This window comes from Pleurodeles waltl, chromosome 8, assembly GCF_031143425.1.
Source record: "Pleurodeles waltl isolate 20211129_DDA chromosome 8, aPleWal1.hap1.20221129, whole genome shotgun sequence".
NCBI lineage: Eukaryota > Metazoa > Chordata > Amphibia > Caudata > Salamandridae > Pleurodeles > Pleurodeles waltl.
Genome location: NC_090447.1, coordinates 233065800 through 233093602, shown reverse-complemented (window position 1 = coordinate 233093602; position 27803 = coordinate 233065800). Strand labels below are relative to the sequence as shown.

Genomic DNA, 27803 nt, shown 5'->3' with positions numbered 1-27803 from the left:
TTTAATAAAGTCTCTGTGGCTGATAGGGTACCAATCAGTTTATTTTAATGCAAGATCCTTTGTTTATTAAAATATTTAGGGGGTCATTACAACCCTGGCGGACGGTGTTAAAGCGGTGGTAAGACCGCAAACAGGCCGGCAGTAAAAAAAATGAATTATGACCGTGGCGGAAACCGCCAACAAAGACAGCCACTTTAACACTCCGATCGCCACGGCGGTACAAACAAACAGCGCGTTGGTCACCGCCAACAGACAGGCGGAAGACAATGTACCGCCCACAGTATCACAACACACCAATCCGCCACCTTTTCCGGGTGGATTCACCGCGGATAAAAACACGGCGGAAACAGCCATTTCAAAGGGAAAACGCTCACATCTACCCACTCCACGAGGAAGGAGGACACCATGGAGCCAGAACTCCATATACTTCCTGCACTAGTCTTCCTGCTCCTGTACGACGATCATCAACGCCGGCGGCGAAGACAACGGTGAGTACTGCACCTACGACATAGGGGAGGGGGAGGCAAAAGACAGGCACACACACACGCAACACCCCCACCCCCACCCCCACCTTCACCCACTACAACACATACACCAATGCATATCCAAACATTACAGTAACAACCGCCAACCCCCCCGGAAGAATGCAAAGACCAAAGGAAATGAGTGGAACCATTGTAATATATCAAACTACAGTAACCAATATATATATATATATATATATATATATATATATATATATATACACATTAAACAAAATATACACCACGATTAGTAGTGCAGGTAATGCACAAGTCATTGTCCGTGGACCACTGGGCCCAAAATGTATGGGCAAGGCCCACACAAGATACCTGACCAGAAACGGAGAGAACACTGCTGGGGCATCAGATACAAATACAACAGGCACCTCAGGGGGAAGGGAAGGGGGGGCACCTCAGCCGGATGAGTGCACGACGCCAGATCCACGAGGGGGCTCCATGCCCATTGATGTATCCTGGGGAGTGCAAAGCCACAGTCTCTCAAGTCTCTACAGTGGGTGGTTTGCCCACTGTTCAATCCTGGGGAGTGCAAAGCCACAGTCTCTCAAGTCTCTACAGTGGGTGGTTTGCCCACTGTTCAATCCTGGGGAGTGCAAAGCCACAGTCTCTCAAGTCTATACAGTGTGTGGTTTGCCCACTGATCAATCCTGGGGAGTACAAAGCCACAGTCTCTCAAGTCTATACAGTGGGTGGTTTGCCCACTGTTCAATCCTGGGGAGTGCAATGCCACAGTCTCTCAAGTCTCTACAGTGGCTGGTTTGCCCACTGTTCAATCCTGGGCTGGTTTGCCCACTGTTCAATCCTGGGGAGTGCAAAGCCACAGTCTCTCAAGTGGAGAACAGTCTCCACTGGTTCTGAAGGGGGACTGGTGCCCAGAGTGCTTCATCCTGTGCAGGACAGACGGAGTGGATGGATCTCTCCACTGGTTCTGGAGGGGGACTGGTGCCCAGAGTGCTTCATCCTGTGCAGGACAGAGGTAGTGGATGGATCTCTCCACTGGCTCTGGAAGGGGACTGGTGCCCAGAGTGCTTCAACCTGTGCAGGACAGAGGTAGTGGATGGATCTCTCCACTGGTTCTGGAGGGGGACTGGTGCCCAGAGTGCTTCATCCTGCCAAGGACAGACTGAGTGGATGCATGTCTCCACTGGTTCTAGAGGGGGACTGGTGCCCAGAGTGCATCACTCTCCCCGTGACGGTCCCAGTTGTGTCACTGCCCCTGCCGCTCATGGGCTAGCAGTGCTTGAGTTGGCGGTCCTTGCCCTGTTCAGCGGCCTTTGCCCTGTTCAGCGGTGCTTGCGCTGTTCAGCGGTGCTTGCCATAGCAGTCTTTGCCCTGTTCAGTGGTGCTTGAGTTTGAAGTTTCTGACCTGTTCAGCGGTGCTTGCCATGGCGGTCTTTGCCCTGCTCAGCGGTGCTTGCCCTGTTCAGCGGTGCTTGCTACTGTGATCTTTGCCCTGTTCAGCGGTGCTTGAGGTTGAAGTTTCTGACCTGTTCAGCGGTGCTTGCCATGGCGGTCTTTGCCCTGTTCAGCGGTCTTTGCCCTGTTCAGCGGCGCTTGCCCTGTTCAACGGTGCTTGCCATGGTGGTCCTTAATTGCCCAGCTGGGCTAGGGCTGGCGGTCCTTCATTGAGCAGCTGGGCTGTGGCTGCCGGGGCCCTCCTGGGCACTGACTCTGGCGGTGGCCTCCTGGCCACTGACGATTGGGCTGCCCTCCTGGGCACTGACTCTGGCGGTGGCCTCCTGGCCACTGACAATTGGGTTGCCCTCCTGGGCACTGACTCTGGCGGTGGCCTCCTGGCCAGTGACGATTGGGCTGGCAGTGGCCTCCTGGGCAGCGGGGATGATGACGGTCTTCTCCGCCATGCTGCTCCTCCCAGACTTTGGCGATTTCTTCTGCCCCTTCCCCACCTTGGGAGGAGTCACAGCTGAGTGGACACTCCCCCCGGGACGCTTGTGAGCGGCTTTGCTGGCTGGAGTCTTCCCCCACTCCCGCATGGGCACTGTCCAACTTCTGGTGCTTCACGGGGGGGGACTGGCTGTGCTGTGGCTCCGTGTCACACTGGCTGCCCTGGTGCCCGGTGCACTCCACATACCTCTAACAACAGGCACCACTGGTCCCGGAGATTTTTTGGCTGAGGTGCTAGTACGGGACCTATGAATTGGAGGGGGGGTGGGAAAGAGGTCAAGCTTGGTCAGGAAAAGTTTCTTAGGAACACTGGGACGGGTAGATGGAGGGGGTCTGGGAGTGGAGGAAGAGGAGGTGGTTGTAGGAGGTGTAACTTTTGTGGCTTTGGGTGCAGGTGCATGCGCTGGAGGCTGTTGTGAGGTGGATGTATGTTGGGTGGGTGTGTACCTGCGTTTGTGTACTTTGGGAGGGGGCGTCACAGACCCACTGGGAGAGGACCCAGGGGACGTGTAAAGCTATTGGGGGTGGTGAGTGTACATGAGCCGGGTGTGGTGGTGGGTGTGCTGGTTCGGGACCTAGTGGCTGTAGTGATAGTGCATGCAGGTGAGAGTGTAGACAAGACTGGGAGGGAGGAGGGAGATGACGAGGAGGGGGACACAGTGGAGGCAGTGGATGTTGGTGTGTCTGTATGTGTGTGATGCTTGCGTGAGTGCCTGTGGGATGTGTGGTGCTTATGTTTGCCTGAGCTTCCCTTGTGTGGTGTGGGGTGTGCATGCTGGTCTGATGGTGTGCATGGGATAGGCAGGGGTACAGGAGATTGGGTCTGGGTGGAGGAAGTTGGAGGGGGGAGGCTAGACACAGGGACAATGGCTGCCATCAGTGCTGAGGCCACAGTTTGCCGGGTTCGATGAAGGGCAGCCTGACCAGAATGAATGCCCTCCAGGAATGCATTAGTGTGTTGCAATTCCCTTCCTACACCCTGGATGGCATTCAAAATGGTAGACTGCGCAACAGTGAGTGACCTGAGGAGGTCAATGGCCTCCTCACTGAGGGCAGCAGAGGTGACAGGGGCAGGGGCTGAGGTGCCTGGGGCGAAGGTGATGGTAGGGGGGGTGGCGGCTGTACCTGTAGAAGTGGGGGGCACAGATTTTGCCGCCACCACAAGGGAGCTCCCATCGGAGGACGAGTCCATGTCGCTGGTTGCTGATCCTGTCCCCGCCGTGAAGCTCCCCTCGCCCTCCGTCCCACTGGTGTATTTTGAGTCCGTGGTGTGGCCCTCCATGGCCATATGGGATGCAGCTCCCTCGTGCTCCGGTGCCACTGTACCTCCGCCTGATGATGCTGATGCACACAAGAACAGGGAGACCACAAAAAGGGGGGGGGGGACGACAGAAGAAAGACAGGTTGAGTGCATGGCTTACCGCTACCGTTGGCGGACAATACTGACACAGCAGCCCCCTGCACTACGCCGCGCTGTTGGGCTCTACAGATGCAGTTCCTGGGATATGACCTACATGGCTATGGTCGAAATCTGCACACATAGATGACACAGGGGCATGTATACCTGTACTTGGCACTCTACAGAGGTGGGGTGGAGTGCCACACGACCTGCATTATGGAGGGGCCTAGCCTACGGAATTCGCCCTGGCCAGGGGAACCCACAGCCCTCCTCCCCCACCCAGACACATTCACTGCGCGCAAAGTCCGCAGAATGATGTTGTACTCATCCCCTTGTGTCTGCTGTGATGCCCTCAAGCGCCCATCTAACTCCGGGTAGGCCACCGCCAGGATCCGGAACATCAGGGATGTCGTGGTGCGACGGGCACCCCTCCCACGTTGGGAGGCCAACCCCAGCTGAGCCTCCGCCGTCTTCTTGCTCCAGCGGCGAATGTCCTCCCATCTTTTACGGCAGTGGGTGCTCCGTCTGTGGTGGACCTCCAGGGTCTGGACGTCCTTGGCGATGGTATGCCAAATATCCTTCTTCTGGTGGGTGCTGACCTACATGACATGTACAGGGGAAGAAGAGAAGTCATTAGCAACTGCACCGTCGAAGTGAGTGGGCCACATCCCTACCCTTACCATGTGGCACAAGCATTCACAGTCCATCATGCATGCAGAACCGTGACCCCTTTCTTCTTACAACCAGCCCTCTCCATCCACTCAGGCATAGCCCATACAACGTGCTCCCTGTGTACTTACCTGTTGGTCTGGAGGACCGTAGAGTAGTGTGTACTGGGGGAGGACCCCGTCCACGAGCTTCTCCAACTCCTGTGCAGTGAAGGCCGGGGCCCTTTCCCCAGACGCACGAGCCATTGTCTCTTCCAGACCGAAGTCACAGCAGCACTTGCAGTGTAGGTCCTCTCCTGTCGAAGATCAGGTATCGAGTGATTAAACAGATATTAAATGGTGGTGACGTCCGCAGCGGTGACGTCCGCGGCGGTGCGTACCATCACCGCCCGTATACTTCGTCATTGGCTCCTGGGACCCATAGGGTCCAATGTTAACCAATGCAGCATTGCGCAGCGGTCTTCGACCGCCTACCGCGACAGTGTACAACGTCAGCGCAGTTACCTCACATCCCATTGTCCCACTTTAGAGGTCAGGCAGCCGCCATCTCAGGGGCCCACATGGCTTCATTTTCAACTGCGTCACACATACCTAGGCCTAGACTCAACACACATACAGGCAACTGTTTGGATTATGTTTCGTGTTTTGTGTAGACTGTGGGTACATACCTCTGAGTTGTTTGACTCTGTGCTCGCTGTTGTCCTTCCTAGGCACCGCCCGCTGGGACATGTGAGGAGATGGCGGAATCCTCCGGTGTACCGACCGCTGGTGGACCTGTTGACAATGGAGGAGCGACATTTAATCATCACCTACAGGTTTGACCGTGCCACAATCCAGGAACTGTGTACCCAGTTGGAGCCTGACCTGATGTCAGCAATCCACCATCCCACAGGAATCCCCCCTCAAGTGCAGGTGCTATCAGTGCTCCATTTCCTTGCAAGTGGGTCATTTCAAACAACAGTGGCCATGGCATCAGGGATGTCCCAGCCTGTGTTTTCCAACGTGTTGTCCAGAGTGTTGTCTGCCCTGCTGAAACACATGCAGAGCTACATCGTTTTCCCTCAGGTAGAGGATTTGCCTACAGTGAAAGGTGACTTCTATGCCCTTGGACATATCCCTAACATCATAGGTGCCATTGATGGGAACCATGTAGCTCTGGTTCCCCCCCCCGCAGGAGTGAACAGATGTACAGCAACCGGAAGAGTAATCATTCCTTGAATGTACAGATGGTATGTTTGGCAGACCAGTACATCTCCCAGGTAAATGCTACGTTCCCTGGCTCAGTGCATGACGCCTACATCCTGCAAAATAGCAGCATCCCTTATGTGATGGGTCAACTCCAGAGACAACGGGTGTGACTATTAGGGGACTCTGGTTACCCCAACCTGTCATGGCAACTGACCCCAGTGAGGAGTCCCAGGACCAGGGCAGAGGAACGCTACAATGAGGCCCATGGGCGGACTAGGAGGGTGATCGAACGCACCTTCGGCCTCCTGAAGGCCAGGTTCAGGTGCCTCCATATGACAGGGGGTTTCCTATTCTACTCACCAAGGAAGGTGTGCCAGATCATCGTGGCCTGCTGTATGCTTCACAATTTGGCTTTGCGACGCCAGGTACCTATTCTGCAGGAGGATGGTCCAGATGATGGTGTTGTGGCAGCTGTGGAGCCTGTGTACAGTGATGAGGAGGAAGCAGAGGAAGAAGACATTGACAACAGGGACTCAGTTATCCAGCAATATTTCCAGTGACACACAGGTGAGAATACATTCCTGCCTACTACAAGTACTTTCACACTTCTACCTCTATCCTGTCTGTCGCTTTCAACCAGTATATGGTAACTGAGTTGTACATTTCCATTACGGTTTCACAGGTGTAGTTTCCAACATGTGTCATCTGCTTAGATTCCTCATGGACTTGAGATGTGTGACATAGGTATGTTGACATTACATTTGAGATCGCATTTTGTCACTGTCATTGCTAATATACATTTTCTAAATCACAGACTGACTCCAGGTTGTTTTGTGCTTCAAGGGTGTTTATTTAAGTGCTAAATATTGGAGGGGGGGTTGTAAAATGGTGAGGGGTGATGGTGGAGGACTGTCCATGGCAGAGTCCAGTCTATGAATCTCACAGGTGCATTGCCCATATGGGCCTAGGAAGTGGAGCTGGGGCAGTTCCAATATGGACAGGGTTACAAAGTGGGACAGTAGGATGACAATCAGGGTGGTCTTATTTCTTTGCGGGGGTCTTGGCATCGTGCTCTGTTTTGTTCCTGGTTCTCAGGGACTGCTTGCGGAGTGGTTCTCCATCTGCAGGGGGTGGGGTGCTGGTGTAGTGGTCCTGTGGCGGTGCCTCCTGTCCACTAGCGCCGGCGGAGGTGGTGGGCAGTTCATCGTCCTGGCTAGTGTCAGGGGCCCCTTGGAGTGCCACAGTGTCCCTCCTGGTGTTCAGTATCTCCTTCAGCACCCCTACAATGGTGCCCAGGGCGGTGCTGATGGTTCTGAGATCCTCCCTGAAGCCCAAATACTGTTCCTTCTGCAGGCGCTGGGTCTCCTGAAACTTGGCCAGTACCATTACCATAGTCTCCTGGGAGTGGTGGTATGCTCCCATGATGGAGGAGAGGGCCTCGTGGAGAGTGGGTTATCTAGGCCTGTCCGCCCCCTGTCGCACGGCAGCCCTCCCAGTTTCCCTGTGTTCCTGTGCCTCCGTCCCCTAGACCGTGTGCCCACTACCACTGCCCCCAGGTCCCTGTTGTTGTTGGGGTGGTGGGTTATCCTGGGTTCCCTGTAGTGGTGGACACACAGCTGATTGACGTGTCCTGGGGACGGAGGTATGGGCCCGCAGGGTGGGTGCTGTGCTGGTGTTACCAGAGGGTGGAAGGTCTGTGGTGGGCTGTGCCTGTGTGAGGGGAACCGACTGTCCCAAGGCCCACGATGGTCCGGGCTGGTCATCTAGATCCAGTTGGACAGAGCTGCTGTCATCACTGTGGGCCTCTTCTGTGGGTGGGGTGGAGATGTCTGGACCCTCCTGTCTGGTGACGTTGGGTAGTGGTCCTGCAGGGGTGGAAAGGCATGATTATTGCATCTGTGTGTTTCATGGTGTGCAATGGGTGGGTGACTGTGTACCCCAGTGCTGGCATTCCTGTTTGGGACCTTGTGTGATGATGGTTGAGGGGGGTGTTATGGGTATGTGCGGTGGACATGCTTTAGTGATGGGTGTCCATGCTTTGTTTTTGCATGCAGGGCTTGGTGTTGGGATGGGTAGTTTGTGATATTGGTACATTTGGGAGGAGTTGGAGTGATAGGGGTGGGGGCGAGGGTGGGGGTCTGTGATAGCATGGAGGTAGGGTGGGGGATATGATAGTTAAGATTTGACTTACCAGAGTCCATTCCTCCACCGACTCCTGCGAGGCCCTCAGGATGCATAATTGTCAAGACCTGCTCCTCCCATGTTGTTAGTTGTGGGGGAGGAGGTGGGGGTCTGCCGCCAGTCCGCTGTACTGCGATGTTGTGTCTGGAGACCACGGAACGCACCTTCCCCCGTAGGTCGTTCCACGTCTTCCTGATGTCGTCCCGATTTCTTGAGTGCTGTCCCACTGCGTTGACCCTGTCGACTATTCTTCTCCATAGCTCCATCTTCCTAGCAATGGAGGTGTGCTGCACCTGTGAGCCAAATAGCTGTGGCTCTACCCGTACGATTTCCTCCACCATGACCCTGAGCTCCTCCTCCGAGAACCTGGGGTGTCTTTGCCGTGCCATGGGGTGGTGTAGGTGATGTGTGGGTGGTGTATGTGGTGATAAGTGTGGTGATATGTAGTGGTGTGTGGTGTTTTGTGCGTAGAAGTAGTGTGGGTGATGGTGTTGAGTGTCTGTAGCTGCTAGTTTGTGGATGGCGGTGTCTCTCTTTGTGCTTCTTTCTCAATTGTTGTCGTAGGGGTTTGTGGGTGATGTGGGTGTGTGTTTTATATAGTATTGAGTGTGTGGGAGTGGTGTGTGTATGTGTCTCAGGTGTGTGTCTTTCGAATTGTCCAATGTGGTGGTGTTTTGGAGAAGTGTGTGTATTTTGAGCGCAGCGGTGTGTACCGCCAATGGAATACCGTGGTTGAAAGATCGCCACGTGGATTTGTGGGTCGTGATAGCATGGGCGTATATCTGTTGGCGTGACAGTGGAGGTTTTGTTTTCGCCAGTTTATCACTGACCTTTGGTGTGGCGGACTTGTGTGGGTGTCTGAATTTTGTCGGATTTCGGGATGTGGGTCATAATAGCTGTGGCGGATTTCCGTGGCCGCGGCGGTGTGTTGTTGGTCTTCTGCACGGCGGTAAGCGTCTTTTACCGCCAATTTTGTAATGACCCCCTTAATGTTTTAAACAACACTAATTTGATCTTCTCCCAGTCAAATTCTATTATTGTCCCTAATCTCAAGAAAGGTAACTGCTTAGAACCATGAAGTTAATGGTCCATAGCACTTATCGACTCTACTATGAAGGTATTGGGCATAGTTATCCTTCATATAATTAGACTACGGGCCAATGAGCAGGGCATCTTGAGCACCTGTCAGTACCGGTTCAGTGAGGGACTCAGTACAATGGAGCAGAGCCTAAATCTCTATCTTATAATTGGTAAATATAATATCGTTAACCACTTCCCATTGTATCTTGCCTTCATGGACTTTTCATGTTCATTTGATTGGTTTAACAGATCTAAATTTTTGCTGTTGCTCTTGCGCAAGGGGTTGGATTCATTGTTGGTTCATTTACTTTGAATTCAACATAGTAAACCATTTTCCAAGTTTATGTTTGGACTCAATGGAGAATATGTTAGCTTGTTTAGATTTGAACATGGGTTATGCCAGATCTGCATCCTCTTCCCACTACTGATTTTTGCGCATATATACAAACTGAAATTAATCTCGGGTGAGCACAGCAGGACATGCCTATGATTAATTCCATCTCCACCCATGCATTGTTCTATGCAGATGACTCTGTGCTATTGACACACACTCTCAACAGTTTGAAAAATATGGTGGAAGCATGTGAACTTCTGTGATCAACCTTGATCTGGTCATCATTTATTCTAAGTCCCAGACAATAGGGCTGTGGTACAAAAACTCAGAACATATGTGGTATCACCTTACATATTAACAACCTTCTGATGGTCTCTAGTTTTTAGGCATAATCTTTGATGTAACCCAATGTTGACAACATATCAAAAAATGAACACTTACCCAAACTGTTGCAGCCCTTTTTAACTTGACTCCCTCCATAGGTGGTAAACCTTTAAAGCCTTTCCTTAATACGCATAAGACCCAATGACTTCTGACTGCTTCTTATAGCACCAACATTTAGGGGTATGCCAAAGTTTCCTATTTGCAGTATGAAGAAAAATTATTTTCTTCATGTTTACCCTCTACCCTCAAGTATTGTTTATTATTCATGCCACAAAGAGCTAGGTATCTTATAAATCAAGGATTTAATCAAACTAACACATCTGCTGCTAAGGGTTTATATCTAGACCAATGAACATGTCACTTTTAACCAGGATATTATTAATGATTGTTTGAAGTTCGATAAAGGGATGGATATTCTATAGCTGCTTTATGTTAAACTGTCTGAAAACATTAGGAAGAATTGCACTTTTATTCAATAATCCTTAAACCATAGGTAGGCAGGATAAACGTAATTTTTAAGTCTGTTGTTAGCCTTTTGATTTTTCTAAAATTATATGTACAATATACTTACCAAAAGCAGTTTTCAGCCACCTCTCTCCATCCACTGGTCTGTTTCTGTGTTGTTCAAAATTAGCTTCTTCCCACTCCAGCAGACAGCATGGAGCAGTGGTATGCATACTTAAGCCACTAGTTAACTTCAATTTGAATGACTGGATGTTTCTCTTACAATGAGAACATCCCCACACAATGTAGTTCCCCTAAGTGCCATTGTTTTGTTCTTACTTTATAATAGTGTTGCCATTATGTTTATAGCCTGAAACAATAGCAGGGCAATTTTGATGTAAAGGACGCATTCCTGCTTTATCAGTTTCTGTCTTCTGCTATTGATGTTCTAAATCCCTATTGGAGTGACCTTTGTTTATCTGGCTACTGCTATTTCACTAGTCTGAAAGTGTTGTGGACAATGTGGGGCATGGTTTAGATTTTGGCGAACAGGGTACTCCGTCACAATAGCATTATTTGCTATAGGATTGATATTTTGGCCGACGTGATCTCTATCACCATTGTGGCAGAGTAACCCATCCGCCGAAATCTAATCAGGCCAAGAGTCTTTTGAAAGATATCAGTATTACAAACAGCACCTCACACAAACTCTGAAAATATTCTCATGACAGTACTCTATCCTTTCAACCTTTTCTTTCTTTCTTCCTTCCTTTATTTCTTTCTTTCTTTCTTTCTTTCTTTCTTTCTTTCTTTCTTTCTTCCTTTCTTTCTTTCTTTCTTTCTTCCTTTCTCTCTTTCTTTCCTTTTTTTTATTTGTTACCTTCTTTCTCACTTACCTTCTTTCATTCTATGTTCCTTCTTTCCTCATGTTTACCTTCTTTCTATCTTTCTTTCTGTCCGTGTCTTTCTTCTTTCTTTTATTCTTCTTTATTTTTTCCATCGTAGTTTTGTCTAACTTTTCTTTTTGTTCCTTTTTGTTCCTCCTTTCTTTTCTTCCCTTTTTTCTTCTTTTTTCATATTTCTGTCATCTTTCTTCCCCCTCCTTTCATGCTTCTTTCTGCTCTTCTTTCTTTCTTGCCTTCTTCCTTTCTTTTTTCTTCCTCTCTACCACTTTCTTCTTCTGTTTTTCCTTCTTCCCTTCATTCTTTCATGTTTCTCTTTCTGTATTTTGTTTTTCTTTCTTTTCTCTTTGTTCCTTTCTTTCTTGCCTTCTATCTTTCCTTCTTGTTTTCTTTTTCTACATTCCTTCTTGTTTTCCACTTTCCTTCTTGCCTTCTTTATTTCTTTCTTTTCTATTTCTTTCTTTTGTGCCTTCCTGTTTATCACATTCTTTTTTAAAGGCAAGAGGCTGCCTGCCAGTGCCAGACCAGTTAATAATTTTTAGGTTAACCAGGACCTTTTCATTTTACTATAATTATGTGTATTCCATAGTTACTTATGTGGGTTTTTCGTCAGACTTCATCCACTAGTCTGTTGTATCATTCACATTTTTCTTCCACCCACTTCAACATACATCGAAGGGCAATAAGTCAGTCCACTTCAGCCTTTAGCTGACTTCACTATGAGTTACGTCATACTGTCCTTTCACAAAGAGTACATCCACATACAAAGAAGTTCCCTTCAGTGCCAAGGCGTGCAGTGGAAATGTGTGATTTTTGAAACAAAAAACATTTTTGTCCTTAGCTAATGTATTTTTTTAGATTCACAAAGGTTAATTGGCAGCCCAAACAATACCGTTTTGCAAAAAACATGACAAAAAAAAAACAATCATTACTAAAAGGCTGGTGACCAACGCCAGACGTATTGGCTATGTCCATTATTTTTTTTATTTTATGGGTGGGTTGCAGTAGCAGTACCAGTAGTAGGCAAATGCGAACTTACACCGGGTTTGAACTGGAGCACCTTTACTGATGTTTGTGTCCTTTTGGGATGTAATAACTTTACACTTTGACTCTATCAGCTTTTTCAGGGGTTGAAGATATGTGAGTCTACATTTTGTTGTAAATATACACTCAAAGATAGTTAGCAGCCAAGAGTAGTAAATATACCACAAAATGTAAGAGTACATTTACATGTGTGGATTTACTCATGCATAAATATATCTTTGTGAATAGGCTACTCAGTTTGCACAATATAGGGCGAGTATATATAGTGGTAGAAGATGTAAATGAGCAAATCACTATATTTGTTGATTTTCTTTTACTGCCCTTCTCAAAATCAGACAAGTTTATATTCATATGTTGCATTTTGTATGCTTTATGCATCCAGGTCTTCGGACATCTGACACGGTTAAGCTGTGTCAAGTTTTCAAAGCTTTGATTAGGCCTCATATATGACTGTTTTCTAGTATGCTTTGCAGAAGCTTTGATGAAGAATGATAGGCCTTTATCTCCTGTTCAACTTCTAATGTCTGAATTTCCTTCTAAAAATGTGATGTGTCTGACATGCAAACTGCAGCATATAATCCTGAATCTGAAATAGGCTACAGGACTCGCATTGTGCTGCACAATAGATTGCGCAGATGAAAAATTAAGGATGCCTGGGCCTCACATAATGAATTCATTTAATTGAATATTACATCCTAGGTATAGCTGACACATTTGACAGCTACTGTGCAGGCAAGAAATAGTTCTGCATATTGATCAATGCTGTCACCCAAATTTAGTACATGCAACAGTTTTATTAACATCCCAAAGGTCTATTTAGGTCAATTGTCTGATTGCCTTACTGTTGAAGCTCTTTAAATTTTACTCACAGGGGATGGATAGATAAAAATTGGACACTCATAGTGCCATTCCTTAAAAATAAAACGATGTACTGGAAATAAAAAAGCACAGTGGTTAGATTGGTTGTATGCTAAGTTCATACATTACCTTACTTAATCACCACACTATCAATAATCATTATGTACCACATGACAAAATGGTTCATATCATGGAAGTTTTTAATTCAAACGATAGTTAAAAGATCTTCTTTTAATTTGTATTTGTTCCTCTTTTTAAAGCACAGTGCTTAAGCTATTTTATATATCTGATTGAAATCAATAAAAGTAAAGAGGTGTGTGGCAGTTGTGAAGCCCTTAGTCTCAATGTGTGTTTTACTAAAATATCTATAATTATTTTTTCTTGATGATTTGAATAATGATTTGTTTTATACTACTCCCCAGAACATCTCATATATATGATGGGTATTTTTTTTCGCTGTGGATTGTTTGGCATGGGGTCGGTGATACAGGACTGCCTGGGAAATATTCTTTCCACCTCAGATGTGTATAGTATATCACTTGAGATTCTAACAGCCAGTGGCAACTTTTAGGGGGCACCAGGGTATCAATCCACCACCTCAATATGCTGTTATTTGCTTGGCATGTTATGAAAACAAGCAGTCTCACAGATTGTTTGTTTGCCTGTAAAAACTGTTATATTACCCTGCCAGCATAGGAGCACTTCACTGACTCTATTGCGCATGTGTCACATGGGAACTGGTACAGCCTGGCCTCTCACAGACACAATACATATCTGACATGCTGCACTACCATTAGGCAGTGCAGTAGGTTGATATGTTGCGTCATTGGGTGAGCCCACTGTGATGGAGAGCGGGAGGGGTATTCTGACATGTAACCCTCCAATTGTGTTCCCCTTGGTGCAGGCCATGAAGGAGCGGGACAAGGTAATAAAAGGGCCTGGGGCGCGCACCTCATGGTTCATTACAACCACCTATCAGTGTGTAAATCTTTTATAGAGCAAGCCGATACACAAATTGCATAAGCTTTACACATAACAACTGGTGACGATGGTGGGCAGATCCCACTACCTCACCTTAGCCCTTCCTCTGCTATCAGCTGCCTCCCTACTGCTCTGTTGGTGGTAGAGCTGCACTACGCTCTTCTTCAGTTATTTGGCACTGTCCAACAACCTGGACCTTGTTCTGCGGTGTCTCCCTGCTAGTTTTGATCATCCCATTGCCTATGTGAGCTCTGTTTGTTTAGCCTCCATAAGTGGTGAGCTGTGGCTGCAACCTACAATCACTTGGTGGTAACATGCCCTCATTTGCTGCTATATTTCTTCCAGAGCCTCCACATGTCCTGGAGCCCACGACAATGTCTGCCTATTGGAGAGTTATAGTGTAAAGCTCACAGTACGGGCACATCATTCATTATTTGTGGGAGGCCAGCAACACACATTTGGCATTGCATGATGCAGGAGGAACAACATTATCTGTGGTAGTGGTGCCATACTCATGTGAATATTGGTGACTGTTAGTTGGGGAAGAAGAGCACATGCTGCATTTCAAGAATCCCACTGTACGACTACGTTGCACAATGGCTAGCAGCAGCAATCTCTGTGATGATAATTGAGCCATTCGTAGTTGATGGTCACAAAGTGGAAAGAATGGGAGGAGCACCTCAAAATATATTTCGCAGCTGTGGTCCTAGGGAAATCTGTCACAGAAGAAGGACCGCCATTCACATATTGCACACTAAAACAAGCCTTAAATGTAGTCTTCGAGCCACTGGCAAACCTGGACTACCAACATTTTCTATTGCGCCAAGCTACACAACTACCTGACAAGTCAGTAGACGCATCTTATGTCCACCTGAAAGATCCGGCCAGCACCTGGATGCTACTTGGTGTAAACGATGAGTTTCAAGCACAATTCATCCAGGTATGTTCATCTGTAAAGCTGCAAGAAAGTCTTCACCAAGTCCTACATATGCCCATGCCGGACATGCTGACAATGGGTACGTCTAAAGAACTGTCCAAGGTGTGAGCAGTGCACATGGGAGCCGCATTGCAATGCCAAGTGAAGACAGAACCTGTCAATGCAGTCGCTGCCAGAACCCATGAAAAGAGGAAAACATGCACTAGGCCCAATACAATGCCCAAAACATGCTATGGATGCTGAGGTTAGTACTTTTACCCATACACAGCGGAAGGAAAGAGATGCTTGACATGCAACAAACCAAACCCTTTTGCAAAGGTGTGCCATTCCTCAATGTCCCAGAAAGGACATAAGACAAACCCTGTCAATGTTATGCACACCTTGAACATCCCAGATGATGAGGAAGACATGGATGATGACGACATTGAAGGGGCAGTTCAGGTCATACCTTCTATGCAACAAGAGAGACATCCCTGAAAACGCATCCCGAAATGCAATGTAGTGCTTCCGGGTCATCATGTGAAGGTACTGATCAACACTGGGGCATCCATTAACAATATGGCGCAGTCAGTAATGTAGACAGTCCCGGTGCAGCCCATCCTGCACACCACCTCCACACAAGTATTTGTACATCAATCAACAACTCTACTCCCATTGGCCGGTGTGTTCATGACAGAGATTGCTCAGGAATCTCATTCCACTCATGCCAAAGTCTATATCACAAAAGGTGGTTCAGAAATGCTACTAATCTGGCAAATTGCAGAGCGCCTTCAGCTGGTCATCTTCACCTTTGGTGTGCACCAGGAACGTGTGGATGTTCTAGTGAGAGAGTTTGCACCTGTGTTTGAAGGCATAGGTTGCCTCAAAGATCACCTAATACATCTCCACGTCAACAACTCAATCCAAACAGTTGAACTAAAATACTGCATAATAGCCTTCTGCCTGAGATCGAAAGTTGAGGGGAACTGAATAAGTTGGAACAGGCTGATGTAATCAAGAAAGTCGACAGTCCAACTCCATGGGTGTCCCCAAATGTGATAACGAACAAATCCAAACAACCCAGGGAAGTCTGGATTTGCATCGACATGTGCCTACCTAACCTGGCCATTAAGGAGGAACATCGCTTAATGCCCACCGTGGATGACATTGTGGCATAAGTGAGTGGATCCAAGTGGTTCTCCAAGATGAATTTACGAGCCAGCTACCACCAGCTGATCCTAGATCCAGAGTCTCAAGCCATCATTATCTTCTCCACCCATGTGGGCCTAAGGAGGTACAAGTGCCTCAGTTTTGGAGTTTCTAGTGCAGCTGAGGTATTTGAGGACACTATCGGAAGCCTGCTGGTTGGCCTTGACGGAGACCTCATTGTTAGTGATGACATACTCGTACATGCCCCCTCGCTAGAAGAACACATTGATCACCTGAGAGTCACGTTACAACGAATGTGCAACAATAATCTCACGCTTCACAGAGAAAAGTGTGCCTTCTTCCAGAAGGAAATAGCATTCTTTGGACATTGATTCTCCCATAATGAAGTGCAACCCAGCCCATTTAAGGTCCAGGACATCCAGTCAGCACTGGCATCTACTACAGTTATGGGAGTGAGAAGTTTCCTAGGCATGGTCACCTATTGTGGATGATTCATTCAAAATCTGACTGACCTAGCAACACAGTTGAGAGAACTAGCAAAGACCAATACAGTCTGGAACTTGGGACCTAATAAAAAAAAGGCCTTTCATGCAACAAAACTAGCATTGTCCGCCAACACCACCGTAGTGTAATTTGATCCTACCTGAGAATCAGAACTGTCTGTAGGAGCAAGACCTACTGGTCTGGTGGTAGTGTTATTACAAAGACAGATCAAACGGGAATGACCTCCAGTGGTGTATGCCTGCTGTGCACTGACAGATAATAAACAACAGTATTCCTACATTGAAAAGGAGGCAAATGGCGTACACTGGGGCTGCTGTCACTTCCACCGGTATCTACATGGCCAGCCTTACATTGTTCATACTGTTCACAAATCTTAAATTCCACTGTTTATGGGGTCGCCCTCAAAACACCTGCCAAGGATTGAAAAATAGATTCTGCAACTGCAGGAGTATCATTTCACAGTTGTTTATCGCCCTTTGAACCCAGAATCCAGAAGATTATCTATTGTGACATGCATGACCGGCCACCCAAGATGAAGAGTTGTATGCGGAAGAAGTGGAGGAATATGTTCGGTTGGTTGTGGAAAATTTCAGACCACAATCCATTTGCAGAGATCGTCAAGGCCACAGCTATTTATCAGTGTCTCCAGTTTGCTGTTTCAGGTGTAGCTTCAGGAAAATGGTGCACCCTAATTGACAAATCCTCCTATCGCACGGAGGAAGCAAGGTTGACATTAAACTAACAGCATAACGTCTGCACAAAATTGGCAGCATCTAATGAAGGTTGCCTCTTGAGATGTTCTCATCTGGTGGTTCCGGGGTCCCTCCAGCAATGACCTAGCTCATCAAAGACTAGTCGAAATGAAGTCCAGGCTGAGATACAAGGTCTGGTTTCCTAGTTTAGATAACCTGGTTGAACGCACAGTTTGTAAGTGCCCACTGTGACTGCCCACTGTGCTAACCTGCTGGCCCGATGGGACCATCAGCACCCATCATCATGGAGATTATCCCACAGTTCTTGTGGCAGAGAGCCATTGCAGAATTTGGAACTCTTCCCAATGATAGACACATGTTAGTTGTTATAGGTGACTTTTCAAAATATTCAGAAGTTGAATGGACTCGATGACAGCAAGTCAAACAATACCTAGGTCGGAGAAGATCATGGAACCCATGGGCTCCTTAAGGAACTGTGCACTAACAATGCCCTCCATTCTCGAGTCAGGTGCTTACAGAATACCTACAGTCCCAGGCATTCATCACAGGAAGGTCACGCCACTCTGGCCACAGGCGAATGGAGAAGCAGAACGATTTATGCACTCTCTAAGCAAAATGCTCAGAATCGCGCTAACCAATTTGCAAAATATGGAGTGTGCTCTCTATGCATTCCTCTGGGAATTCCTCCTGATACTCCACTCAACAACCCATGTCAGCCCCAGCTCCCTATGTTTGAACTGGCCAATAGGTGAACTAATTTCCCAGGTTGAGGGGCTGTCAATGACACAGAAACAGGTTTGCTGAAACACTGCAACAGTCATGGAGACAAAATGACTGCACGTCCAGAGTACACAGAGTGAACTGACATTCCATCACTGTTGGAAATCTGGTAATGGTGAAGAATATACTTCCCAGGAGTAAGTTTATGCTACCTTTGAGGTTGAGCCATGGAAGGTAGAGTCAGTAAAAGGGACAATGATCACTGCTCAGAAGGCTGGAGTGACTATCACATGGAACATACCCTTCTTTAAGCACTATCAATCTCCTCTGAGCAGTCCCTGGATAGATTGCTACGCAATCCCAGGAAATTGAACATAGACTGACGAAGAAGCCCTCCAGTCTACCAGACTTGTCTCCAATTGTGATTTTGCACCAAGTAGCTACGAGGTGCTCTTTCTCGGAACAAGATCCAGATGTGCCATATGATTCCAGCAGACATCTTTGGCTGACAAGGGCTGAGCCCCATGGGGCCTCACACTTGGATGGCATAACATCAGAAAAGCATGCGTTTTCACTGATTTTAAATGTTCTGTCCCTCACATAGCAGGTTAATCATTTAAGCGGATTATCTTGGACTCCTTTTTCTTTAAGTCTGTCAATCAATGTCATATGATTCACTTAATCAAATGCAGCGTTCAGGTCCAACAAAATGATTGCGTATGGTCCTCCCTGATCAAGTATGGTTTTGAGCTCCTCAGTAACTGCTTTAAGAGCTGATTCTGTGCTGTGCTGTTTACAAAAGCCCACTTGCATGGAATATAAGTGCCGATTTTCTTCAAGGAACTTGAAAAGCGTTTGATTAACATGTTTTTCTAGGATCTTTCCAATGGCAGGCACAAAGGAAATAGGTCAATAATTACCCAATAAGGTGGGATCTAAGTGAGGTTTCTTCACCAGGAGTTTAATTACTGCAGGTTTCCATTTGTTTGGGACTACTCCCTAAGAAAGTGAGAGGTTAAGTACCTCAACTATAGTTGGAAGTAATTTTTGCAGACCCTTAGTGAAAATATGCAGCAGAGATAGATCTAATGGTGAGCCAGACTTAACTTTGTGCATAAGTGCAGGGACACTCTCCTAGGTGATGCCTGGAAAAAGCACCAATTATGTTGAGATAGGGGAAGGTATGGGGTTAACTATTTGGAGAGAAGATTTGGCTAGGTTAAGTTGTAGTGACTCATAGATGTCCGTGACCTTTTTCTGGAAAAAAGGCTGCTACTTGATTGCACCAAGCCACAGTGAGGGGTAGAAGGATACTACCATGCTTAACAGTAGTGAGGGATTTGAAGATCTTGAACAGTTACTTTGGAGAGTTCGAGGTCTGGTTCATTTTCTCCACATATTAGGCAGCTTGAACCATTTTTAATTTCACCATAGTAGTGCTTAACAGCAGATTTGTTGTCTGTTTTTAGCTGTACCTCAAAGGATTTCCTCCACTTCCTCTCAAGTCTCTTACAGTTTTTCATCAGGGAGGTAAGGTGGCTATTAAACTATGGAGCAGTTATAGCGTTTAGTCTCTGACATACCTTGAACACTGGAAGACTCACACCTAGGGCATGCACTATCCAGTCCTCTGAGCATTTGTAGGCATCATCTGGATTGCTTTAATGAATTTAGAACCCAAGTAAGCGGGTCAGTACAGTAGAGCCCCAGTGAAAGTTCAGGTGGCGGATGTTGTTATGGTGAACTGAATGTTTTCACAATTAGGGACTGGCAGCGAGTCATCTGTATTCGTCTTTTAGGATGAACTTGGTTCAGTCTATACATATGGTAGCCCACTGGTAAGGCCATTAAAATGTCAGGACCTGCATTTTCATGGAGAAAGATTTCAGTATAAAACAAAGAAACTGGCTGCTCTTCTTCTATGATGAATCTGATCTCTCTTTTATGACCTGGTAGGGATGTACAAGTGATTAGGCCCATCTTCCAGAATTCACTTTCCTTTGAGGGGTGTAAAAGCATCTCACTGGGCCTTTCCTGTGCCTTATAGGAACAGGTACAGGCAGAACAGCGATTTTCTCTGTTTTCCAGATTGATAGGTGTTCACATCTGAGTCCTAGGCGAGGGTCTAAGTAGCATAAGTTTGCTGTGAGGTATAGCTTAACAAATTAGTTTGGGTTTGGGCAGGGTTCCTGGCCTCTGGTCCCATTTGGGGACAGACAGGCACTGATGGCCTTGCCTTTGGCGCACATCCACTACTTGCCTGCACCCCAGCCGCCATTATATGCAGCATGTAACTAACCACTAGAGCGCCAACCTTCCAGTCGACGCTATTAGTGAGGCCAAAAATTCAACATTCTATGGTTTCCAGCTGTTGGACCTGCCACTTTTTGCAGGGTCATCCCCAAAGTTTTTGCCTCCTTCCTCCTATTTTTTCTGCCCAGTTTTTGTTGGCTTTAGGACCCTGGGCTTTTTACCACTGCTTACCAGTACTAAAGTGCATATGCTCTCTGTGTACATTGTATGTGTAATTGGATTTTCCATGATAGGCATATTTGATTTACTAGTAAGTCCCTAGTAAAGTGCACTAGAGGTGCCCAGGGCCTGTAAATCAAATGCTACTAGTGGGCCTGCAACACTGGTTGTGCCACTCACATGAGTAGCCTTATAAAGAGGTCTCAGACCTGCCACTTCAGTGCCTGTGTGTGCAGTTGTTAACTGCCAATTTGACCTGGTAAGTGTACCCACTTGCCAGGCCCAAACTTACCCTTTTACTACATGTAAGGCTCCCCAAAGGTACGCCCTAGGTAGCCCAATGGGCAGGGTATAGTGTATGTTAAAGGTGGGAAATGTACAAATGTCTTTTACATGTCCTAAAAGTGAAATACTGCCAAATTTGTTTTTCACTGTTGCAAGGCTTATCTCTTTCATAGGTTAAAATGGGGGATGCCCTTAAATATCTTTTAAATGCAGTTTCCCTTTGTTAGCAGTTAGCGATATGGAGTTTGGGGTGTCTGAGCTCAGACTTTAAAAATACATATGTTGGTAAAGTTAGTTTTAAAATTGCCACTTTTAGAAAGTGGGCATTTTCTTGCTTAAAACATTCTGTGACTCTACCTGCTTGTGTATTCCCTGTTTGGGTCAGACTTGTGAGACAGTGACACAAAGGGAACTGGGGTGTAGCCTGCATATGCTGGTGGGCCGTCTGGGCTGGAGTGGAGGTAGGAGTGGTCACTTACACCTGAATAGCCTATGCCTGTCCTCACACAATGCAGCCTCCAACCCCATGGTGTGAGTCTGGAGCCAGGCCTGGGCAAGGCAGGAGCTTGTGAACAACAAAACTTTCATTTGAAGTTTGCCTACTTCAAAGGCAGAAAGGAGTAAAAGTAGTGGACCCAAAACCCCAGATTTTCAGATTACTTCTGGAACCAAGAGAAACCTCTGCCAAGGAGGAGAGCTGAAAAGCTGGAGGAGGAGTACTGTCCCTTTGCCTGTGACTGTGCTTTGCTGGGTTGGCCCGCAGTTTCTACTTCTGTCTGAAAGAGGACAATGAGTGGACTTTGTGGTATATTCCTGTTTGTGAAGTGTCTCCAAGGGCTTGGACTGAGCTTCCCTCCTGATTTGAAGTTGCAGGGCCATCAAAGACTTCCTCTGCCAGCACCTTTACACTCTGCTGAGACTTCTGCCCTGCCAAGTGGTGCCCTATCCAGTCCCTGGGCACTTGAAATGTGAAGCTGGTAGAAAAAGTCTGAAATTCATGCACAGGACACCAAGTGGGGAAAATGTTGATGCATCACCAGCATTGTGCCAGTACAACACAAGCCCTCGCAATGTGGTTTTTCCAGCACTGTGCAGCCAGATTTCACACGCATCGGTCGGTGGGCATCAAAATCATTGTGAACCTGCACGGATCCAAGGTGCGCTATCCAGAAACTGAGGTATCGCTTTCTTGCGGGAGAGAAAAATTACATATCGCCTGCCCGACAGGAGAAGAAACGACGCATTGCCTCACTTGCGAGTAAGGAATCGACAAATCACTGACATTTCAGACATACGTATGCTCGCCCATGCAGCTTTATTTTTTACGCAAACTAGGTACTTTGTGTAACAACAAAATTTCCATTGTTTTCTATGGAGTAAGATTTTTTTTATTTTAAAAATTAATATCTTGACTTGTGTATTTTGGAATCTTGTCGTTGTGGTCTTGTTTGATTTAGATAAATATATTTTTTTCTAAACTAGTGTTGTGTACATTTTGTAGTGTTTCCACTGTCTTACTGTGTGTTTTAATACAAATAATTTACACATTGCCTTTGAGAGAAGCATGGTTGCTTGAGTCAACCTACCAAGGGGGTGAGCAGGGGTTATCTAAGTGCATGTCTCCATTGCCCTGACGAGAGTGAGGGTTCCTGCTTGGACAATGCAAACTGACTGCCAACCTGAGACCCCATTTCTAACATCAGTGATCAGTGGTGAGAATAGAACTTCTATTTGTACTTGACATACAGTGATTGGTGTATACTACTGTTTTCAGTGCAGACCATTATGTGGCAACATAATACTTGTTTTTGCATTTCTCTTTTTGGACTTTTTCCGCTTCCATATTGTGATTTTATTAACTTGTCTTGAGAACTCTCTGAACTACTTTTGGAACTATGTATTTTTTGAGTACTCACCAACATGTCTCAATCTAGGGATGCACCAGCTGTGGCTACAAAGGCTGTTTTTGAGTTGGAGAAACTGGGGGAGTATACAGTGGGTCAAATGAAGCAGTTTTGTAAGGATCTTGCCTGCCCAATCAAGAGTTCTGCCAGGAAGAAGGAGCTGCAAAAGGCATTGAGGGCCTGGGTAGCAACCAAGGAGGCTGGAGTGAGGAGGTGCGGAGGAGGATGAGGAGGTACAGAGTGTTCATAATGTAGCGGATATACCTGTTCTGCCTGGGGGAGGGTCTCCAAGACAGGCAGTAGTGTATTATCTAAAGGTCCGACTCCTGAGGAGTTGCAGGACAGAGAGGCAGAGAGAGTGCACCAATTCGAGTTAGAGAATGTTAGGATGAAGATGGAGCAGAGAAGGCTGTTCTTAGAGAAAAATACATGCTCTTGGCTCATGAGCTTAGGTTGAGAAGGCAGGAAGTCATGAGGGCTGAGTCCAGTTCAGATGGTGGCAGCAAAAGTCTAATGACCAGTGCTAAAGAAGTGTACGTACCCAGAGACTTGTTGGTCTACATCTGTGAGCAAAGTAAGGTTAGGTGCTGCACAGATGGTATCTGCAGGTGAGGAGAGGGGTCCCCCATGGGTTAGCTTAGTGGGCCCTGATAGTATGGACAGAGGGATCCAACTGGGTTCAGGAAGGCGTAGAACTGGTACATGCCCCTGCAGTTGTGGGCCAGGGTCCATGTTCTATCACCCAAATCAGGGAAGTGCATCAAGGTATTGATTGGGCTCCCTGTCTTTAGGCTGGTTGGGGGTTGTGTTGGACTTGGCCCTCTTTGCAGGATCACCCCCAAACTTTATGCCTCCTTCCTCCAATTTTTTCTGACCAGTTTTGTGTTGGCTTTAGGACTCTGAGCACTTTACCACTGCTAACGAGTGCTAAAGTGCATGTGCTTTCTGTGAAAATTGTATGTGTAATTAGCTTTTCCATGATTGGCATATTTCATTTACTAGTAAGTCCCTAGTAAAGTGCACTAGAGGTGCCCAGGGCCTGTAAATCAAATGCTACTAGTGGGCCTGCTGCACTGGTGTACTATCCACATGTGTAGGCCATGTAAACTTGGCTCAGATCTGCCACTTCAGTGTCTGTGTATTTTCAAATTGCCATTTCGACCTGCCAAGTGTACCCACTTGTGAGGCCCAAACCTTCCCTTTTTGTACATGTAAGGCTCCACTAAAATAGGCCCTACGTAGCCCCATGGGCAGGGTGCATTGTATGTTAAAGGTAGGACATTTACTGATGTGTTTTACATGCGAACAGTGAAATACTGCCAAGTTCAGTTTTCACTGTTGCAAGGCCTGTCTCTCTCATAGGTTAACATGGGGGCTGCCTTTAAATATCTTTTAAGTACATTGTCCCTTTGAGAGTAGATATAGATATGGAGCTTGGGGTCTCTGAACTTACAATTTAAAAGTACATCTACATTGTTTGTTAAACTGTCAGTTTGAAAATGCCACTTTTAGAAAGTGGGCATTTCCTTGCTTAAACCATTCTGTGACTCTGCCTGCTTGTGTATTCCCTGTCTGTGTCAAACTGACAGTTGTTCTGTTTGTGAATCCTCTCTAGACAGTATCACAAAGGGGGCTGGGGTGTAGCCTACTTATCCTGATGGGCCATCATACCTAAATGGGTTGCGCTTGCCCTCGCACAATGTATTCTGCAACCCCCTGGTGTGAGTCTGGAGCCATGCCTGGGCAAGTCAGGATCTTATGAACAACAGAGATTTTCCTTTGAAGTCTGCCTACTTCAAAGGCAGAAAGGGTTACAAGTGGACCCACAACCCCAGAATTTCAGATTACTTCTTGAACCAAGAGGAATCTCTGCCAAGGAGAAGAGCTGAAGAGCTGGAGGAGGAGTACTGCCCCTTTGAGTGTGACTGTGCTTTGCTGGGTTGGCCTGTAGTTGCTGTTTCTGCCTGAAAGCAGACAAAGACTGGACTTTGTGGTATGTTCCTGCTTGTAAAGTATCTCCAAGGGCTTGGACTGATCTTGCCTCCTGTTTTGAAGTCTCAGGGCCATCAAAGACTTCCTCTGCCATCGCCTGGACTCTCTGCTGAGACTTCTGCCCTGCCAAGTGGTGCCCTATCCAGTCTCTGGGGCCTTGAGAGGTAAAGTTGATAGACAACGGCTGAAATCCATGAACAGGACGTCATGCGGGGAAAGGTTTGATGCACCACCTGCTTCGCCTCATTAAAGACGACACAACCCCTCACAGCACAGTTTTTCCATCACTGTGCGGCCGGATTTCACACGCACCATCACTGGTCGTCAAAATCATCGTGAACCTTCGTGGATCCGAGATGCCCTGTCCGGAAATCAATGCATGGCTCTTTTGGGGGAGAGAAAAATTACGCATCGCCTACCCGACCGAAGAAGAAATGACACATGGCCTCACTAGCGAGTAAGGAATGGACGCATCGCTAACTTTTGTGATGCACACTCAACCGTGCGGCATTATTTTTTAATCAAACCAGCTACTTTGTGTAGCAACAACGTTTCTATTGTTTTCTATGGAGTAAGACTCTTTTTATTTTAGACTTGTGTATGTTCTATTTTTGCCATTTTGGTCTTGTTTGATTTAGATAAATATTACCTATTTTTCTAAACTGGTGTGGTGTCCATTTTTTGGTGATTTCACTGTGTTACTGTGTGCTTTGGTACAAATACTTTACACATTCCCTTTAAGATAAGCCTGACTGCTTATGCCAAGCTACCAAGGGGGTGAGCAGGGGTTGTCTAAGTGTGTATCTCCATTGCTCTGACTAGAGTGAGGGTCCCTTCTTGGAGAGAGTGCAAACTGATTGCTAACCAGAGACCCCATTTCCAAAACCAGCCCTCCCTCCTTCATAAAACAAAACCATTGGTTAAAATTTCCAAAAAAAGCTTGCTTCTTCAAATGCCAACAGATAGGCTTTGATTAAAATGCCAACAAATAGGTTTTAATTAGAGGCTAATAGTGTAGTGTGTAGTGTGAATTTGCAGAAAAATGCTCTCATTGTAGCTTCTGGTCCACCTTCCATAATATCTATGGGAAAATAATGAGAAAAGAGTTTTCTCTCAAACGTGATTCATGAAATCACAGCTGAAGGCTTTTTCACAGGGTAAAATCTACTTTGAACACACCACAATTCCAAAAAGTAGTATACTACCATCAACAAATGATTCATATAGTAACTCAAATCTGTTGTCACCCTTTATAAGTTCTCTTTTTTGAGATCCTCAAAACCTATTATTCACTACAATGCATTTCAATAGAGTGCTATTATGTATATTGGTCCCAAGATGGCTGCCGGCACTTCAGATCGCACCATGAGATCTGTGCTTAGGCTTTGGCCAGATATATAATTTTGTTTTTCCTTTAATATCTCAAAAACTACTGAACAGATTTCCATCAAATCACAAAAAGAGTGCTTTCTTGACTAAAAGCCACCTTTCTGTCAAATTTTGTGTAATTATGTCCAGAGCTTCGGGCTGTAGTTCTGTCTAAAAATCTCTATGGAAATTGCATGGGGAAAAGGCGTTTTGTCCCCCCCCCTTTTTTCTCATCCCGCTTGATGAATCGCCCTAAAACTTTCAATACAGCAGCTGAACTGACTGCCCTACTAGTTTTAAAAAATTCTTGATCAATTTTCCATAACCTCTACACTGCTAAAAAATGAAGCCTTTCACAGCATGCAGAACATGAAGCATATCTGTGAAAGTATGAAATTTAGCAATTATTATTCTCTTATTTTACTGGTGTGCAGGTGAGTAACAAAAGTAATATCTCCGTAGTTATTAATGCAACCAACCATTTATTAAACTGTGAATATATTCAAAAGAGCTATTGTCTTTTTATATTATTTGTGTTTAATAGAAAATATTCCGGGGAAGCATATTTTGTGATATTTCTTCCTTCAAATCCAAGAAGATTTACTTTAAGGAAATGAATGCCGCAATTTAATTTTGAATGAAAAATAGTATGATTTAACAGAGCAACTTTGACCTCAAACTATGTGAGACACTTTCATGGTTTTAAAGTGTCTAGAAATGTTGCAAGTTTTAGTTTGTACAAAGTAAGCTCTTCTCATGAGGATTTTTTAATGTCTTTTTAGTTCCGCCTGCTATTACATTGCCACAGAAGTCTTTTAATGCCACAGCCGATCGGCAAGAGGTGATAACTTTATTCTGTCGAGCGACCGGCTCCCCGGAACCGCAAATTGGCTGGCACAGGTAATCTAACTTCAATATAGCGGGTAATTTTACTTTATAATTCAAAGACTATCTTAAAATGGAAATGCGTGCACTAGGGGAGAGGATCACTTGTGGACTGGCACGGAGATTCAGATCACACTGTGGAATGGCACAGAGAGGCAGCCGTGTGCCTTTATGAGCATCTCAATTGAAAATAAATAGCATGCTATCATAAAATGTCAGTGCTAGAAGTTACTTTATGTGGTTCAACGTGTTTTGCAGTCTAGAATGTTCACAGTCACATGAGGATTAAGCGGAACCGGCAAAGACAGCAGGTTTCACTCAGACGTCTCATTAAAATCAGATGTTCTGCAAAAAAATATGCTTTCTAGATGAGTGGCTAGACAAGAGCCGTGATTAGCCAAGTATTTCAAGGATGACGGAAGTACTTTAGGTGTATGAACATCATTGTGCGTGCTTTGCTGTGGTTAAGTCACAAAATAGTGTTAATTAGTATGGTTCCTGGCTGCCTACTGCTTTAATGAATGAAACTATTGACCTGGCTGCACTTTTAAGTTTATTTTCCAAATGCGTTTTATTTTTTACCATTACCAAGACTTGTGGGCCTTCAGACAAATAAAAGCAATATATATATATTTGGGCCAAGGCAAAGCTTTTATATAGCTGGTATATTTGATGCTAAAATATAGTGCTATGACCAGATTTGCAGTTCAGAAAATTGTTCTGAAATTTTGCCTATTTGTGTAAAAAGAAAATACACGATTTAGCACAACCATATAAAAGAATAGAATAGAATATACATGGTGTTAATTAATTTATTACGAACATACACTTTAAGATGAATATATTCATATTCATCATAAAACATTGTCTGTAAACTCCTTATACAAGCAAGTATGTACAATATAATAAATTGATGCCAAAATCAGCATAGTAATTTGACCGGGAATCATTAATGGTTTGCAAATAT

At 45.9% G+C, this 27803-nt stretch overlaps 1 protein-coding gene across 5 annotated transcripts in view; it reads left to right on the top strand.

Annotated features, from left to right (window-relative positions):
* Nucleotides 1–27803, top strand: part of NCAM2 (neural cell adhesion molecule 2) — a 1466086-nt gene that overhangs the window by 760998 nt on the left and 677285 nt on the right. For all 5 annotated transcript variants that reach the window (XM_069204093.1, XM_069204094.1, XM_069204098.1 and 2 more), the window contains exon 6: nt 26734–26851. In XM_069204093.1, coding sequence (XP_069060194.1) covers nt 26734–26851 — 118 coding nt within the window. The remainder of the gene's footprint in view (nt 1–26733; nt 26852–27803) is intronic.